Here is a 15,547-nt window from a genome sequence, read left to right as displayed (position 1 = left end):
TTTTTTTAAACCCGCGCCTTCGCGTCAAATGTTTATCTCTGTTGAATCATTTCCTGTTCGAAAAATTTTCGGCGCATATTTTAAATTTTAGATGCAGCGCCATCTTAACTTCCCTTTTTATAAGCTTTTATTTAACTTGCTTTGTATGTAACTATCTATGTATGTTTGTTCGGGGCAAATCTTGTAAGCTAAATTAGAACCACTTCCTTTCATTGTAGGAAATTGAAATTTGGCATATAGGTTCAGACCCGATGACAATACATTTTGTCACATACCGAATTTTTGACAGCTATCAAAAGGTGGCATTTTTGAGGTTTTTGATTTTTTAAAATTCTATTTATGGATGGATCGGGTTGAAATTAAAATTCTCCTTTTTTAACGAACATCGATATACATATTATTAGGATGCCCAGGAAGTTATTTAAAAAAAAGTAATATGAATTATTAAATTAATGAATTTAAGTGTGTGGCACTGAGAAACCAGCATAACTAAAAAGTAAAAAATAAACTTTAAGAAAATAAAAATAAAAACAAGCTTTTATTTAAATAAACTAAAAAGAAAAAAATAAACTTTTTCTTTAAAACTTTTATTATGAACTTATAATGTCGTTACACAATTTTAATATTATATAAAAGCTCGTTGCGAGATTTCTCTACATCGATAAAAAAGTAAATTAACTAAAATCTGTTTCTACTCTGTCTCATTTTGAAAAAAGTTTTTTGAAATTTTGTTTTTAAAAAAGTTTTTTTCTTAAAATTTATTTTTTATGGCCCCATTTTTTAATGCACGAAGATATTTCTCCTTACCTCTACACTCCATACATGAACTACACAACCCTAGAAAAGCCTCTGTTTCAGAACGTCTTTGGCGCCGTTCCTTAATATCTTTTTCAAAAAAGTTTCTTTTATCAATCGTTAGATTCGTTTATTACTCGTACAAGATCTACTAAAAAAAACAATGTTTTATTATCAAAAATTTTATTTCTTAACCCCTAAAATAAATGTAGTAAACAAAGGCAGCTAGTAGAAAAATAAGAACGAGTCCATGATTACAGAAGGATATTGAAGGTATTTTTGTTGTTAAGGTTAAAATTATTTTTAATTTATTCTCAGTATAAGGCGGGTATCTCACACTTTGTGTAAATTCTCCCAAACGGTCCAAGGATTTGATTAAGGTAGCTGAAAAAAAGTAAAAATTTAAATCAATAACAAACAAATATCAAGAATATATACACGAGTATTTTATATTGGTCTATTTAGTATCTGTTTTCAAAATTATTATTTTTTAAGGTCAACGAAAATCACAATATTATCTACTAATTTTAAAAAACGGTTTACACTTAAATTTAGTTTACTTACTCCACTTGCAATATTTTAATTCACTACAATACACCAAAACGTGTTTTGGTTTTGCACTGGACGTGCGTTTCGCTAAACATGTTAGCATCAACAACAGATGATTAAAACTGAAGTTCAGTTTTAATCATCTGCTGATGATGCTCACTTGGTTGGCGAAATAAGCGCCTAGTGTAAAAGTAAAGCATTTTGATGTATTGTGATAAATTGGTGTTTTATTTTGAAAAAGATGACCTCCTAAAACATCAGAACCCTAACCTGTATATAATGTATACTTGTGAGTTTTGAATCTCAATGCTTAAATATACAGGGTTGTTCACCACATACAACACGGACTATTGTAGCTAAATGATTAGATTTTTACAAATTGTAAGTTTTGGGTTCGTTGAAGGACTATTAGAGCTACAATTTAAAAATATTTTTAGAAGATACAGAGTGTCCCAAATAAATAAAAAATATCAAAGTTGTATTTTTTTAAATGGAACACCCTGTATATTATTGCATTTTTAGATTCTACGATTAAAATAAAAGTTAATTTGATTACGGTTTATTACACTTAAACCTTACCGTTTTTGAAATATTTTCAATTTTGTGAAATTGCAGTATAAATTTTAAGGCTTCATTTCTCCGAGGGTATCAAAGTTTTTAATACTAAATATTTACTGAAGTTTATTTATTGATCAGTTATTATGTTGTAATAATAAAAATTATACTACCTTATACAGAGTGTCTAAAAATTTATTTTAAATAATTACTAGCTTTAAACGGCAATAACTTATTTACTTTAAATAGAACACCCTGTATATTTTATGAGAATCAAATGCACAATTTAATTGTCTATCAAATTATATTATACCATTTCTTACCTATACCTTCAAGTTTTCGTAGAAAATGCATTTTCTTATAATTTAGACCTCATTTATCAATATACCCATGGAATATTGACATTTCAGATTGTTTTTAAAACAACAAATGTACAAAATTTACAGGCTAGTAATATTATCGTTTTTAGTAAAACGATAATGTTACTAGCCCATTTGTATGCAAAAAGAAAACTTTTTAAATCTTTATAAAAGAGTATGCCATTAATTAATTAATAATTTAGTATTTGGAGCAATTATTATTAATCAACGCAAACAGTCAATTAATGTAGTTTGAATACTGGAATCATATTAATTGGTCCTCTTTAACAAATATTTAAACAGTTTTTTTATTTTTTAATAAAATAAACGAACTATATCGACAATATTAGTATCTGTACTCTTTAAAAATTTGGTACATCTTTAAAAATAATCTAAAATGTGTAAAATGTATTCCATGGGTATATATGATAAATGGATTTTTTTTGGAATGACATTTTTTACGGAAGCTTGAAGAGATAGGTAAAAAATAGTATAATACAATTTGATAGACAATTAAATTGTGCATCTGATTCTCATAAAATATACAGGGTGTTCTATTTAAATTAAACAAGTTATTGCCGTTTAAAGCTAATAATTATTTAAGATAAATATTTAGACACTCTGTATAAGGCAGTAAAATTTTTATTATTGCAACACAATAACTGATCAATAAATAAACTTCAGTAAATATTTAGTATAAAAAACTTTGATACCCTCGGAGAAATGAAGCCTTAAAATTTATACTGCAATTTCACAAAATTGAAAATATTTCAAAAACGGTAAGGTTTAAGTGTAATAAACCTTAATCAAATTTACCTTTATTTTAATCGTAGAAACTAAAAATCAATAATATACAGGGTGTTCCATTTAAAAAAATACAACTTTGATATTTTTTATTTATTTGGGACACTTTCAACGAACCCAAAACTTACAATTTGTAAAAATCTAATCGTTTAGCTACAATATTTCGTGTCATATGTGGTGAACAACCCTGTATAAAAGCACAAAAATATTTTGACTTTTAAATGCTGATTCGTAAGTAATGGAGCCAAACTCTATTATTCCCCTATTATTTTAGTGAGAGAGTCCCTATTATTTTAGTGAGAAAAATACAATTTGAAAACTACTAAATTATTAAGTTAAAAACAGAAGAAATATAACTCAAATTTTAAAAAATTAAAAAACTATTTTTTTACTGGATTAAATAGCTTATTGATAATCATTTATATGTAATCTGAGTTTTACCTTTTTGATGAGAAAATGTTTCAAAACTATGAACTCCATGGTATTTTCCAATTCCACTTGAACCAACGCCACCAAACGGCAATGTGTTACAACTAAAATGCATTAGGACATCGTTGATACAGATACCACCGCTGTAAGTGCCGTTTATAAATTTCTCCTGTTCTTGTTTACTGGTGCTAAAAATAATATTTTTAAATAATGAGTAGAGTGTCCCGTAGCGTATATTTTACAGGGGATTCTTCTTTATGAGTAGAGATACAAATATGTAGTTTCCAAAGGTGCTACACACCAGATTAGTCCTAGCCCCCATTTGATATACAGGGCAAATTTGAAAATAATGCATTTTTCGACCGCTTTCGGATCTCGCTTATATTATAGCTTATAAAAAAGATGAAAACTGTGCCCCTTAGGGTTTTCGCATAGAATCTAGGAGCCAAACTCAAATTTATGTTTTTTTTTTATTAATTAATATTTTTTCATGTCAAAAAACTCAGACACCAATTTTCAACCAAATATTGACGTTATATTTTTCAGAAATTATTTAGAAAAAATCAAAATAAAAATGAAACTTCTACAACTTTTATCTCCGAAACTGAGCATTTTAGGATATACACATAGAACTTTTTTATTTATTTTTATCTGCAGAATATGCTGCCGAAAAACAGTTCCGGAATATAGTTTGGTCCATCAATACTATACAGGGTGGCGCCTCTCATACGCCGCGGAGGCTCCAAGGAGAACGACAGTTTATATTAAAATGAAATTTTGTGAGAATATGTAGGTTAATTCAGAGCACTTTTTAAAAATATAGAGAGTTCTACAGGGTGTCCCCAAAAAAGTTACATATCAAAGTTGTGTTTTTTGTAATGGAACACCCTATATATTAATTGATTGGATTGGATTCTGGGAGAAAAATAAATGTGAGTTTTATAAGAGAAATATGTGGCTAAAATGTAAGGTTTTTGAGATACCTATTTAACATTTTCTAGAAATAAAGAACACTTTTTAAATTACAATAAAAGTTGTCTAAATTGGAATTTACCCAGTATAGCCTAATATCTAGTTAAATTAACTTTTGTACTTTAAATCAAATTAAAACTTGATCCAAAAAGTTATACAGGGTGAGAAAAAATTAATATTGAACATTGGTCCCCTTTAAATGCATGTTACTCTCTTATTTTAAATGGAACACCCAGTATATTATTCCGATATTCAATTGAAAATTCATGTTTCTTCAAAATACTATTAAGGTTGCCTACCCCTCAAACAAATATTTTCTTAGATATTTTCATTTACATGATTTTATCTGAGTAAATCTTTATTATTTGATAAAATCTAGGCGGCTGTGATATGTCTGACGTTACTTCAACAAAGCTGTCTTATTAGTCCAACTTTAACAGCTAGTTATCATTTTATGTCAGTTAAAACAAAAAAAATTTCTCAGAAATTTGCCGAAAATGCAAACTTATCCTACATCAGAAAGAACTGATATGATTCTATTAGTTGGTGAATGCAGTCTGCATTCACCAATTAATAGAATACTTAAATGCTCCTGATTTTATCTAGTCTGTTTTTTTATGGGGATATGTTAAAGACAGTGCGTGCAAAACTCGACCAACTAGTGTCGACAACATGAGAGAAATTATTGTAGCTGCTTTTCGAGGTAGAATTCCGCATAATAGCTTTTAAAATGAAAAGATCCTTTTGAAAAGACAATCATTTTATGCAGTTAACAGGAAAGTAAGCATTCTGAGCATTTGATTTCATATAGCTAATTTTTGTCGCATAATTATAGGTTTAGTTTTAATTCTGTAATAACTAAAATATGTTTTAAACGTGTATCTTTTTATTATCCTTGAGTATGTTACCCTTCAATCTTTATTTTTTGTTAAATTAACAAAAGGTATATCACACAGCCACCTAGATTTTTTCAAATAACAAAGATTTACTGACGCAAAATCATAAAAAATAAGATATCTGGAAAAATCTTTGTCTGAAGGGTAGGCAACCTTAATAATATTTTGAAGATATATAAATTCCCCATTGAACACCGGAAAAATATACTGGGTGTTCGATTTAAAATAACGGAGTAACTTGCTTTTAAATGTGACTAATGTTCCAAATTATTTTATTCTCACCCTGTATAACTTTTCGGGTCAAATTTCAATTTGGTTTAAAGGTCAACTAAAATTTAGGTAGTTGTTATCGAAATTTAAAATTTACTCTTCATTTTCTCAAAATGTGAAATATGTCAAAATCCTTAGATTTTAGGTATATGCTTCTTTAATAAAACTCACCTTTATTTTTTCCCTAGAATCCAAAAATCAATTAATATATAGGGTGTTCCATTAGAAAAAACACAACTTTGATGTATAACTTTTTTTGGGGACACCCTGTAGAATTCTCTATATTTTTAAAAAGTGCTCTGAATTAACCTACATATGCTCACAAAATTTAATTTCGATGTAAACTACCGTTCTCCTTGGAGCTTCCGCGGCGTATGAGAGGCGCCACCCTGTACAGGGTGGTATATATAGATGCAACATGATATCGAATATTGGACTGACGGAAATGCAAATGAAAATGCAGCTTTGCCGAGCTCCAGTATCTAAGATAGTGATTTTATTTTAATTCAACAGATTTTACCTGAACATATAAACTGCCAGAGGCTTTTCTCTATTATTAATAAATTCTATAGCTGCTTCGGGCGTTTCTACAGTCACTATTGGCAACACGGGCCCGAATATCTCTTCTTGCATTATGGGATCGTCCGCTTTTACATTTACAACAATTGTAGGTTCGATATATTTGTCTTCTGGATCAGTATTACCACCCAGTGCAATAGTTGTCCCTTCAAAACAAATATTTCATAACTATTTATTTCAGTTATTGCTACGCTTTTGAATTATAATTATTTATTTTTTATAATCAAACATTTTAGTCAAACTTCTAATATTTTTATTTGGTATAAATTAACTGCAAACTGCACTTAATCTTCTGTTTAGTAAAATTACACATGTAATTTTGTTTATAAGTATAGGTAATTATAGGTACCCTTTGAATAATAAGACTAAGGAAGGAGCATAATGCTATCCATGTATTCATGCATGGTGGGCGGAAAAGGCACCATAAAAGCTTTCTAGGGTGGGGATCCTTGACAGTTCTGTTTGACGATTCATTTGACACATTTGAATTTGATTTGCAATTTTGTGGATTTTTCAGTCTTTATGGAGCTTATTTTATGTTATTTATTATTTATTCTAATACTGATAGTTGTATAAAGGTAGTAAATCTAGATGGAAATTGTGGCAGAACTTAAATTAACAGTGACACTATCGCGATTTATCGAAAAAGACCCTAAAATAGTTGGTTGTATAGAGTGCGGTAGATCTCGGCAAAAATTGAGTGAAATAATGGAACAACTTGTCGCTAGTAAGTGACTATATAATATACATACGTGTAGTAAACCGATCATTTATGAAATTCACTTAAATTAACTAAATTATATATTTTTCTTGCATTTTAGCTTTTATTTATTACTTGTCAAAGATTAGATGTCAAAGAATTTAGATACGTTAATTTGACTTACCTGCTTCAGTAGCGTACCGGATGTTTGTGTTAATAAATACTTATTATAACTTATCTATTTTTATTAGAATTATATATTTTTATAACAATTTTAATAACTAGCAACATTTATTCAGAACGTAAAATAAAACAACAAATTATTGAGTCTACCCCACGTCTACCCTACATCATAGTTTTACATTTTTTAAATAAAATTAGAACGACACTGATAAACCGGAATTTAAGTCGGCCATATTTGAGGCCCATCGCGGTGTATCTAAGATTTTTGATATGCTCCTTCCTTAGTCTTCTTATTCAAAGTAGGTACCGTATGATCGAGAAAAAACGGCGTCAGCGATGGCTATGGAATGAAGATCGCTGTCATTTTATATGTAAATTTATATGGGAAATGTCATCGATGTTCATTTCCCAGCCAACTGGACGTCGTTTTTTTTTCGATCATACGGTATTTCTATGTATGAATACCAGTGATATTAAAAAAAGTTACTGTTCTATATTGTTACTTGAAGATTTTCAAAAACATCATTGTAAAATCATTGTATATTTGATACCAATTAAATTTTTAGTTACGTAATTGAGGGTGCGGTTTTTAAATTCATGGTTGCCAACCATGGCAACATAATCGTCGCCGGGCTGACTACTGGAATATAAATTTCCCGCTGGGGTTTCAGATGGTAGCTCTGCTATAAAAAATGTCAAGTGGCCACATTTATTTATTTATTTCCTGACATTATCATTCGTTTTTGAAACTATAATTTTGTATTAGAAATTTTTGGTTTAAATTAATTATGTTGTGATATTTTAAGTTTAATTTTTTTTACTGGCAGACCCTGCTGTCGGACTTTGTTCTTTTTAAAATCTCTTTTAGTGTGAAGTGTACCAGATAGCTTAATAGCCGTAAAAAACTCATCGCAGCTTTATTAGAATATTTTGAACGAGAAAGCGATAATAATGGCGCTATATGTCTCTTAAGTGCTGTTAAGGAGGTGAGTTTTTTATGTAAATAATAACTGTTTATATATTTATAATTAATTTATTTTTGTTTCCTAAAATATTTTGATTAAAAGAAAATTTGTAAAGGTGGGCAACGCTGTGCCGGTCAAGTTTAATCACGTGACTAAAAGTTTATTTGATATGAACTATAAGTATAAATGGTCGTTTTTATCCCAGAACCACAAAAAATTGGAAAAATCAACGACAATGCATCATGCTTTTTCAATATACATAAAATGTAGCAAATTACCTCCCAATTCCAAAGTTAATTCAATCGATATTTTGGCAATTACAATGAAAAATTGTATGGTTCCAGAATTGCCGTTAATTAGCAAATACATCCTTTGCAGCAAAAACGCATTGAGATAATACTTCTTTATTTAATGGAATTACAGTGCATGATTATAATCTTTAACTTGTAAGTTTTTGCAACAAAACTGATGATATACAACTTACCTTCTAAAAGTTTTATGATTCTCTTGAAGTGATTGTCATTTGAATTACAGTGCATGATTATAATTTTTAACTTGTAAGTTTTTGCAACAAAAGTGATGATATACAACTTACCTTCTAAAAGTTTTGTGATTCTCTTGAAGTGATTGTCATTTATAATCCTACAGTAGTCACGACTTTCTTTTGTTTTGGCACCGTACCACTGCTCAATCTTCTTTTTAGCTTCCTTGATAAATTTGTCTCTCATAAATTCTGAACAAAGTAAATAATCAGGCTCCAAACAACTTTGACCGGAATTGAGGCATTTTCCCCATAAAATTCTCGTGGCGGCCAATTCTACGTCTGCGGAATCATCTAGATATACAGGACTCTTACCTGAAGAAATTAAGAAGACATTATAAAATCATTAAATCAACTAAATCAGGTAGTTTTAATATTAGAAACTAAAAATATTGTACGAAATATTTTGTGTTTAGTATTTTATTTTATTTAACATCGTGTGTGTGAACACCTTTTTGACTTAATGAGTTTTTGAAGAAAATGGATTAATATAATGTAGCAAATTACCTCCCAATTCCAAAGTTACTGGTGTTAATTTTTTGGCAGCTGCACTATAAATAATCTTTCCAACAGTTGTACTTCCGGTATAAAATATGTAGTCGAATTTCTGTTCTGCACAATTCAAAGAGAAAAAAAAATGATTATTTTCCTACAACTGATGAGTATGTGTATTTTGACAAAGTTTTACCTAATATTTTTGTTGTTTCGGCTATACCACCTGTGAAAATATAATAACAACTCTCGTCAATATATTTAGGCAGTGTGTTTTTTAAAAACTCTGAACTAATTGGTGTTATTTCTGAAGGCTTCACTACTACACAGTTACCGGCTGCTATAGCACCAATTAATGGTGAAATGACAAGATCGAAGGGATAATTCCATGGTCCTATAATTAGTACAACGCCATAGGGTTGAGGTCTTGTTTGAATCTATAAAAATAAGTTTCATATCGTAATATAAACAGTATACTTAATACAAGTTCGAATGGAAAACACGGGTGGGAAAATGGTGTATATTTTGCTGTTGGTTATATAAATTAAGAATTTCCAAAATTTTATTTAGTTAGTATCTCACTCCAAATTTTACAAATCTGCCACAACATACCAAAAAGTTATTTAAATTTGAGACATGTTTCGCTATTGCTGCTACTACTAAAATTGACACACGTTTCGCTAAAGGTATTTAAAACCTGAGTTTTTAATTATCATCGAATTATTGCATTCAGGGACTACATAAGTGTCTTGATGTATTGTTGGGAATCGCTGAGATCCCACCGCTGCCACCAATGTTGAGAAATCAAAACTGCTTTTTTTCTTTAAGGTTGTTGCTTTGATAATAATTTACACTATATTTTTGATTATTAAGTCCTTTATTTAATGAAAATTTTAACAATTAGTTTAAAAAGTAAAATTGGATATAAAAAATGCCGACTGTGAACTGTCTGGAAGTTAGAAAGGTAAAAAGTAAAGAGCGTGTCGAAAAGTAAAAAAATATTATCGAAAAATAAAGAGAATGTTTGTTAATCGGTGTCAACCTAAAGAGCGTGAGTACGTCTTTGAGTACGTCCAAGAACTGGTGTTTTAGTTCCTGAAGTAATGTTTTAGGGGTTTTTAACTAAATAGCGATCGGTAGCGATGAAGAATACTGTCCTTGGCCGTAGAAACTAAACGGCAAGCGACAGTATTCTTCATCGCTACCAATCACTGTTTAGTTACAGAGTTCCACCCCAGACTTCGCAATAGCCAGAGGCGTACAATACACTTTCCTATTTTTATTTTGATATAATTTTGTGGAAAATATTTGGAAGGGGTGAGAATCACTGTACCTTCTCAAGCAGAGACGACAGATTCAATAGTACCTATGAATTTTGAATGCTTTATTAATAGCACCTATGTATGAATTTCTATTTTGCTTTCTGGAAATTTAAGTAAAACCTTAAAATTTTACCTTGAAAATCTTGTACATATTTAAAATACTTATTAAAAAATTACTGTGTGTTTATTTTTAAACAATTTTTTACTTACCTCTTTGAGAATATCAAAAAGAAAAAATATTTTAATTATAACATGAAATATCTAAAATTTACCTTATCCATTATGTAAGGCAAAGGTTTCTTCACTCTAGTTGGTGCCATCCAGCTCTTAAGATGTTTTATCGCATCTTGGATTTCATTCTTCATATGACTAACTTCTGTTATAGAAGCCTCAAACTTCGGTTTTCTATTTTCTTTCAACAAAATTTCTAATATTTCTTTTTCATTCTCATTTATAAACCGTGATAGACCTAAAACGCATGATATAGTACCGTATGATCGAATAAAAACGGCGTCAGCGATGGCTATGGAATGACAATCGATGATATTTCTCATATAAATTTACATATAAAATGACAGCGATCTTCATTTCATAGGCATCGCTGACGCCGTTTTTATTCGATCATACGGTATGATAATAGTACTAATTTAAATAAAGTAGTGTCATAAACTTTAGGTTAAAAAAAACAAAATAATTTAATTTTTTTATTACTTTGGAGACATATTTACAAATAATCTAGCATACCTAAGTTGTTTATAAATCTACATATACTAATATACCGGGTGCGCCTCAAAAGTGGCTCACCCCTATAACATTTTTACTTTTTCATTTAAAAAACGAGATTTGGTATGTTCGTATATGACATAAATTAGGATTGATTTACGTATTCAGTTGTTTTACGTCACTTCGTGTTTTACCGGAAATGACTAAAACTTTTGATTCTTAAATGGCACCCTCGGTATTCTATTCAGAAGCTCATTTTCTATCAAATAAAGTTAGAAAATACCGAGGGTGCTATTTAAAAATCAAAAGTTGTAGTCATTTCCGGGGAAACAGGAAGTAACCAAAAACAATTGAATACCTCAATCAATCCTAATTCATGTCATATACTAACTTTCCCAATCTCGTTTTTTTAACTGAAAAAATAAAAAAGTTATAGGGGTGAGCCACTTTTAAGACGCACCCGGTATAAAATCCTTAAGTGACCGACTCACTGATTAATCACGATCCTGCTCAAACCACTCAACGTAAGAAGCTCAATTTTGGCATACAGGTGATTCTAGGGTGTAAAGGTTCGATAAGAAGGGATTTTTCGAAATTTCAGCTCCAAGGGGTGAAACCACCCCTCAAATATTACAATATTTTTTATTTAACAAACGGTGAAGTTTTCGAAAAAACGCTTAAACACGTATATTTTATTTTGTTGTTTTACATATTTTAAGATTTTTTAAAAATGTATACAGGGTGTTTCAAAAAAGCTGGTCATTGATTAATCACGATCCTGCTTAAAGCGCCAGACGTAAAAAGCTGATTTTTGGAAGACGGATTGACTTTAGGGTGTAGAGGGATTTTTCGAAACTCGAATTCTGAGAGGGCGAAACCACCCCTCAAATATTAGAATATTTTTTATTTAAAAACCGGTGAGTTTTTCTGAAAAACTCTTAAACACATATATTTTATTTTGTTGTTTTACATATTTTAAGATTTTTAAAAAATTCATACAGTGCGTTTCATAAAATATGACCATTGAATAATCACGATTCTGCTTAAACTGCGTGACGTAAAAGCTGATTTTTGCCAAACGGATTGACTGTGGGGTGTAGAGGTTCGATAAGGAGGGGTTTCTCGAATCTCAAATTCCAAGAGGGTGAAAACGCCCCTCAAATATTACAATATTTGTTATTTAAAAAACGGTTAGTCTTTCAGGAAAACGCTTGGACACGCATAATTTATTTTGTTTTTTACAAAATTTGAATTTTTTTAAAAAATCATACAGGGTGTTCCAAAAAGTTGGGTATTTGATTAACCACGATTCTGTTAAACTGCTTGACGTAAAAGCTTATTTTTGGCAAACGGATTTTTCGAAAGTCAAATTCCAACGAAATGAAACTACCCCTCAAATATTACCAAGTTATATAATAATATAGCCATATTGTTTTTTTTTCTCATGCTGACATAAATGTGAGAAAATTTTATCCAGTTTGTATGTTAATGGAAATTCTTGCTTTGCTTTATAATCACCATTACTAATGATTAATTCGACGCGAACGAAGTCGCGGGTACACGCTAGTATGTTTATAAATTGTGATAAATAATTGTTTTTTTTAATACTGACTTACTATTATTTAATTTGAATATACTGATTATAACGTATTATGAGATGCCAAGTACAATTAATAGTTTATTTTGTCTCATTTTTGTATTTTGTATTTATATTTGTATATTTAATATAGTATTTTACATCTTATTTTTTATTCTAATAATTTATTATGTATTCCAAAACTTACACTATTAGCTTTTTATAAAATATAAAACAGGTTTGAATTAAACAATCAGCTAATATTGTAGTTTCTATTCCTATTATTGGAAACTTTCCAATAATTTCGTCAAAATCGTGTAAGTCCTAAGTTCAAAGACGAATCCGCTTAATTAATATTTGAGTAATTTACCTTTAAGCTGGGACAATCTGAATTCATAACTTATTGTTTTTCCAGTGTTAAAAATTTTCCTCGCACTTGACACTATGCTTTCTGCTTCGTTAGGCATTATTTTTATTCGTCTAATGTTGATTAAATGACTAAAAAAATAGAAATATTTAAATAAACTTTTGTAAACTCTATTCACTCAGAATTGCATTAATTGTTATTATTCCTTGCTACCAGTATTGATAATAAAATATACAATAACATTTTCGATCAATATAGGATACATATTTTTTAATACAGTTTATCAATAAAACAAACAGGGATATCTAATAATAAAAGCAATTGATATAACAGAAACGTGTTACGTATATACTGATTTATTATTAAGAAAACATACAAATTTAAATATAACTTACTTATTTATAAATTAAACAATGTTACACTGTTTTTCGATACGCGTATATCCTATTATGGTATGCACTGCTCTAGCTTGCTTTTGTATGATAATAAAGACTGGCTTGTGTTTGTTTATACAGGTCAAAGATTAATTCATAATTGTTGTTGTTCGCTAGGATGCGCATATGAGAATTTTTATTCATAGTCATAAGAAGCTCTAGTATATGAAATTCAGTGAATTGAATTTTATTAAATAATTACAATATAAGCTTAATCAAATATTATTTTTGAAAACTGGCAATATTATTAAACTTGAATTTACTTATTCTGTAAACCGGCTAGCGGTATCTATATACCAATCTCTGTCCAGCAACAAGAGAGACAATTTAGACAGATGACATCCAAAAATTGACAGACAAAAAAAGAAATATATATGTTTTGAATTAAAATAAATCACTGTCATATATCACTGTTATATATCCCCTTAAGAAGATATACAGGGTGCGTCTCAAAAATGGCATATGTTAGTATATGACATAAATTAGGATTGATTCACGTATTTAATTGTTTTTGGTCACTTCCTGTTTCACCGGAAATGACTACAACTTTTGATTTTTAAATGACACCCTCGGTATTTTTTTACTTAATTTAATAACACTTAATAAAATAACACTCTGAATAGAACAACATATATCATATGTCAACTTTTGACATTTTTGCTTTAAAAAAAATCGTATTTTAAATTTTAATCTATAGCGCCATGGCTGTGTTAAAAACACTCATTTTTAATCAAGGAGCCTTGGAAAAATAGATTTGATTGTCTAATGTTTCACGTGTCTTATCCTGACCGGTTAAAAGATGCCCAAATCGTACTTTTAATCATATCTCATTTTTTTCAAATATAACGAGGGTGGCTCATTAGCATATTTGGAAAAAGCATTTTTTAAGAATAATTTGGTTCCACACACTTGCTATTTTGAGTCAAACTGTCGTTATGAACCACATATTACAATTTAAAATAAACCATATGTGAAAATGTCAAAAGTTAACATAGCATATGTCATTATATTATTCAGAGTGTCATTTTCTATCGAAAGAAGTAAAAAAAATACCCATCAAGGTGCCATTAAAAAATCAAGAGTTGTAGTCATTTCCGGTGAAACAGGAAGTGACCGAAAACAATTGAATACGTCAATCAATACTAATTTATGTCATATACTAACATACGAAATCTCATAATTTTATCCGAAACAATAAAAAATTTATAGGGGTGAGCCACTTTTGAGACGCACACGGTAGCGATATAGAGCAAAATCAAAGACATCTAATATTTATTTAGATGTCTTTGAGCAAAATGACATAAACTAACATCTATTAAATTAATAATATATTAAATTATACATTATACGTATAGGTGTTATAATAACATTATTTTAGAGGTTCCTTTATGGAAATAAAACTCAATTTGAATAGTAATTAAAATAAGTATTTGTTTGCGTATAGGTATATGTTTTGTTTACTATATAAAAATAGTATATTATGTTTTCTTAATTACCTTTTAAGTTAAGAAATTAAAATATGCTTACGGGCAGACTATCACAATGTTATTGAATATTGAATGCATTCTGTCTTTATAAAACAGTCAATTTGTTTAACTTGATATATTTACAGTGGTCGACCTTCAATTTCTGGACAGCAGAAAATTTAATATTTGTCAAAACCGGAAAAAAAAACATAATAACTTTGCAACTTGATAATTGTTGTCTAGCTATAGTGTTATCTGTAGTTGCTATCCAAAATATAATTTTGTAATTACAAAATAATATATCATATCATTATTTTTTTTAAAGTAAATCAATATATTTTAGAAGCAAATACCATACAATAAAAAAAATAGCACAGAAATGGCTTGGAAATAAAGATCGCTCTCATTTTTTATGTAAAATTATATGGGAATGTAAAATTATACACCGTTTAACAGTCGGCAATTGTATTCATAATTTTCCGATATGAACATATTGGAAACCCTAGGTATAAGCCTTGTTAAGGGTATAAGTAACGAAATAAAATAATTACAAATTGAATAATCAAAATG

At 29.2% G+C, this 15,547-nt stretch overlaps 1 protein-coding gene across 3 annotated transcripts; it reads right to left on the bottom strand.

The window, feature by feature from the left end:
• Window positions 1-962: 962 nt before the first annotated feature.
• Window positions 963-15,161, bottom strand: LOC115879237 (aldehyde dehydrogenase, dimeric NADP-preferring-like). 3 transcript variants are annotated; one of them, XM_030895937.1, is made up of 9 exons: window positions 15,039-15,161; window positions 13,081-13,208; window positions 10,684-10,880; window positions 9,286-9,526; window positions 9,105-9,209; window positions 8,652-8,912; window positions 6,150-6,354; window positions 3,504-3,679; window positions 963-1,179 (listed from the first exon to the last, which is right to left on the bottom strand). In XM_030895937.1, the coding sequence occupies exons 1-9, from the start codon at window positions 15,074-15,076 to the stop codon at window positions 986-988; spliced, it is 1,545 nt and encodes a 514-aa protein (XP_030751797.1). In that variant the 5' UTR covers window positions 15,077-15,161; the 3' UTR covers window positions 963-985. The 3 variants fall into 3 exon arrangements, with proteins under 3 accessions (XP_030751797.1, XP_030751800.1, XP_030751798.1); XM_030895940.1 differs by having other exon boundaries at window positions 15,008-15,147; XM_030895938.1 differs by lacking the exon at window positions 15,039-15,161 and adding an exon at window positions 13,473-13,662.
• Between the last annotated feature and the right edge of the window lie 386 nt (window positions 15,162-15,547).

Source organism: Sitophilus oryzae, unplaced genomic scaffold (assembly GCF_002938485.1).
Source record: "Sitophilus oryzae breed Bouriz unplaced genomic scaffold, Soryzae_2.0 scaffold_1576_pilon_pilon, whole genome shotgun sequence".
In the NCBI taxonomy this organism is placed as follows: domain Eukaryota; kingdom Metazoa; phylum Arthropoda; class Insecta; order Coleoptera; family Curculionidae; genus Sitophilus; species Sitophilus oryzae.
Note: the sequence above shows the minus strand (reverse complement) of the source record. Positions and strands in the feature narration are given on the sequence as shown.

What these genes read in the sequence shown, in the direction of transcription:
- LOC115879237 (XM_030895937.1), bottom strand. Translation starts at nt 15,076, where the DNA reads ATGCATTCAATATTCAATAACATTGTGATAGTCTGCCC. An exon ending in AACATTGTGATAGTCTGCCC is followed by an intron (nt 13,209 to 15,038) that starts GTAAGCATATTT and finishes CTATTTTTTTAG; the next exon opens with TCATTTAATCAACATTAGAC. An exon ending in TGCCTTACATAATGGATAAG is followed by an intron (nt 9,527 to 10,683) that starts GTAAATTTTAGA and finishes TTATTTTTATAG; the next exon opens with ATTCAAACAAGACCTCAACC.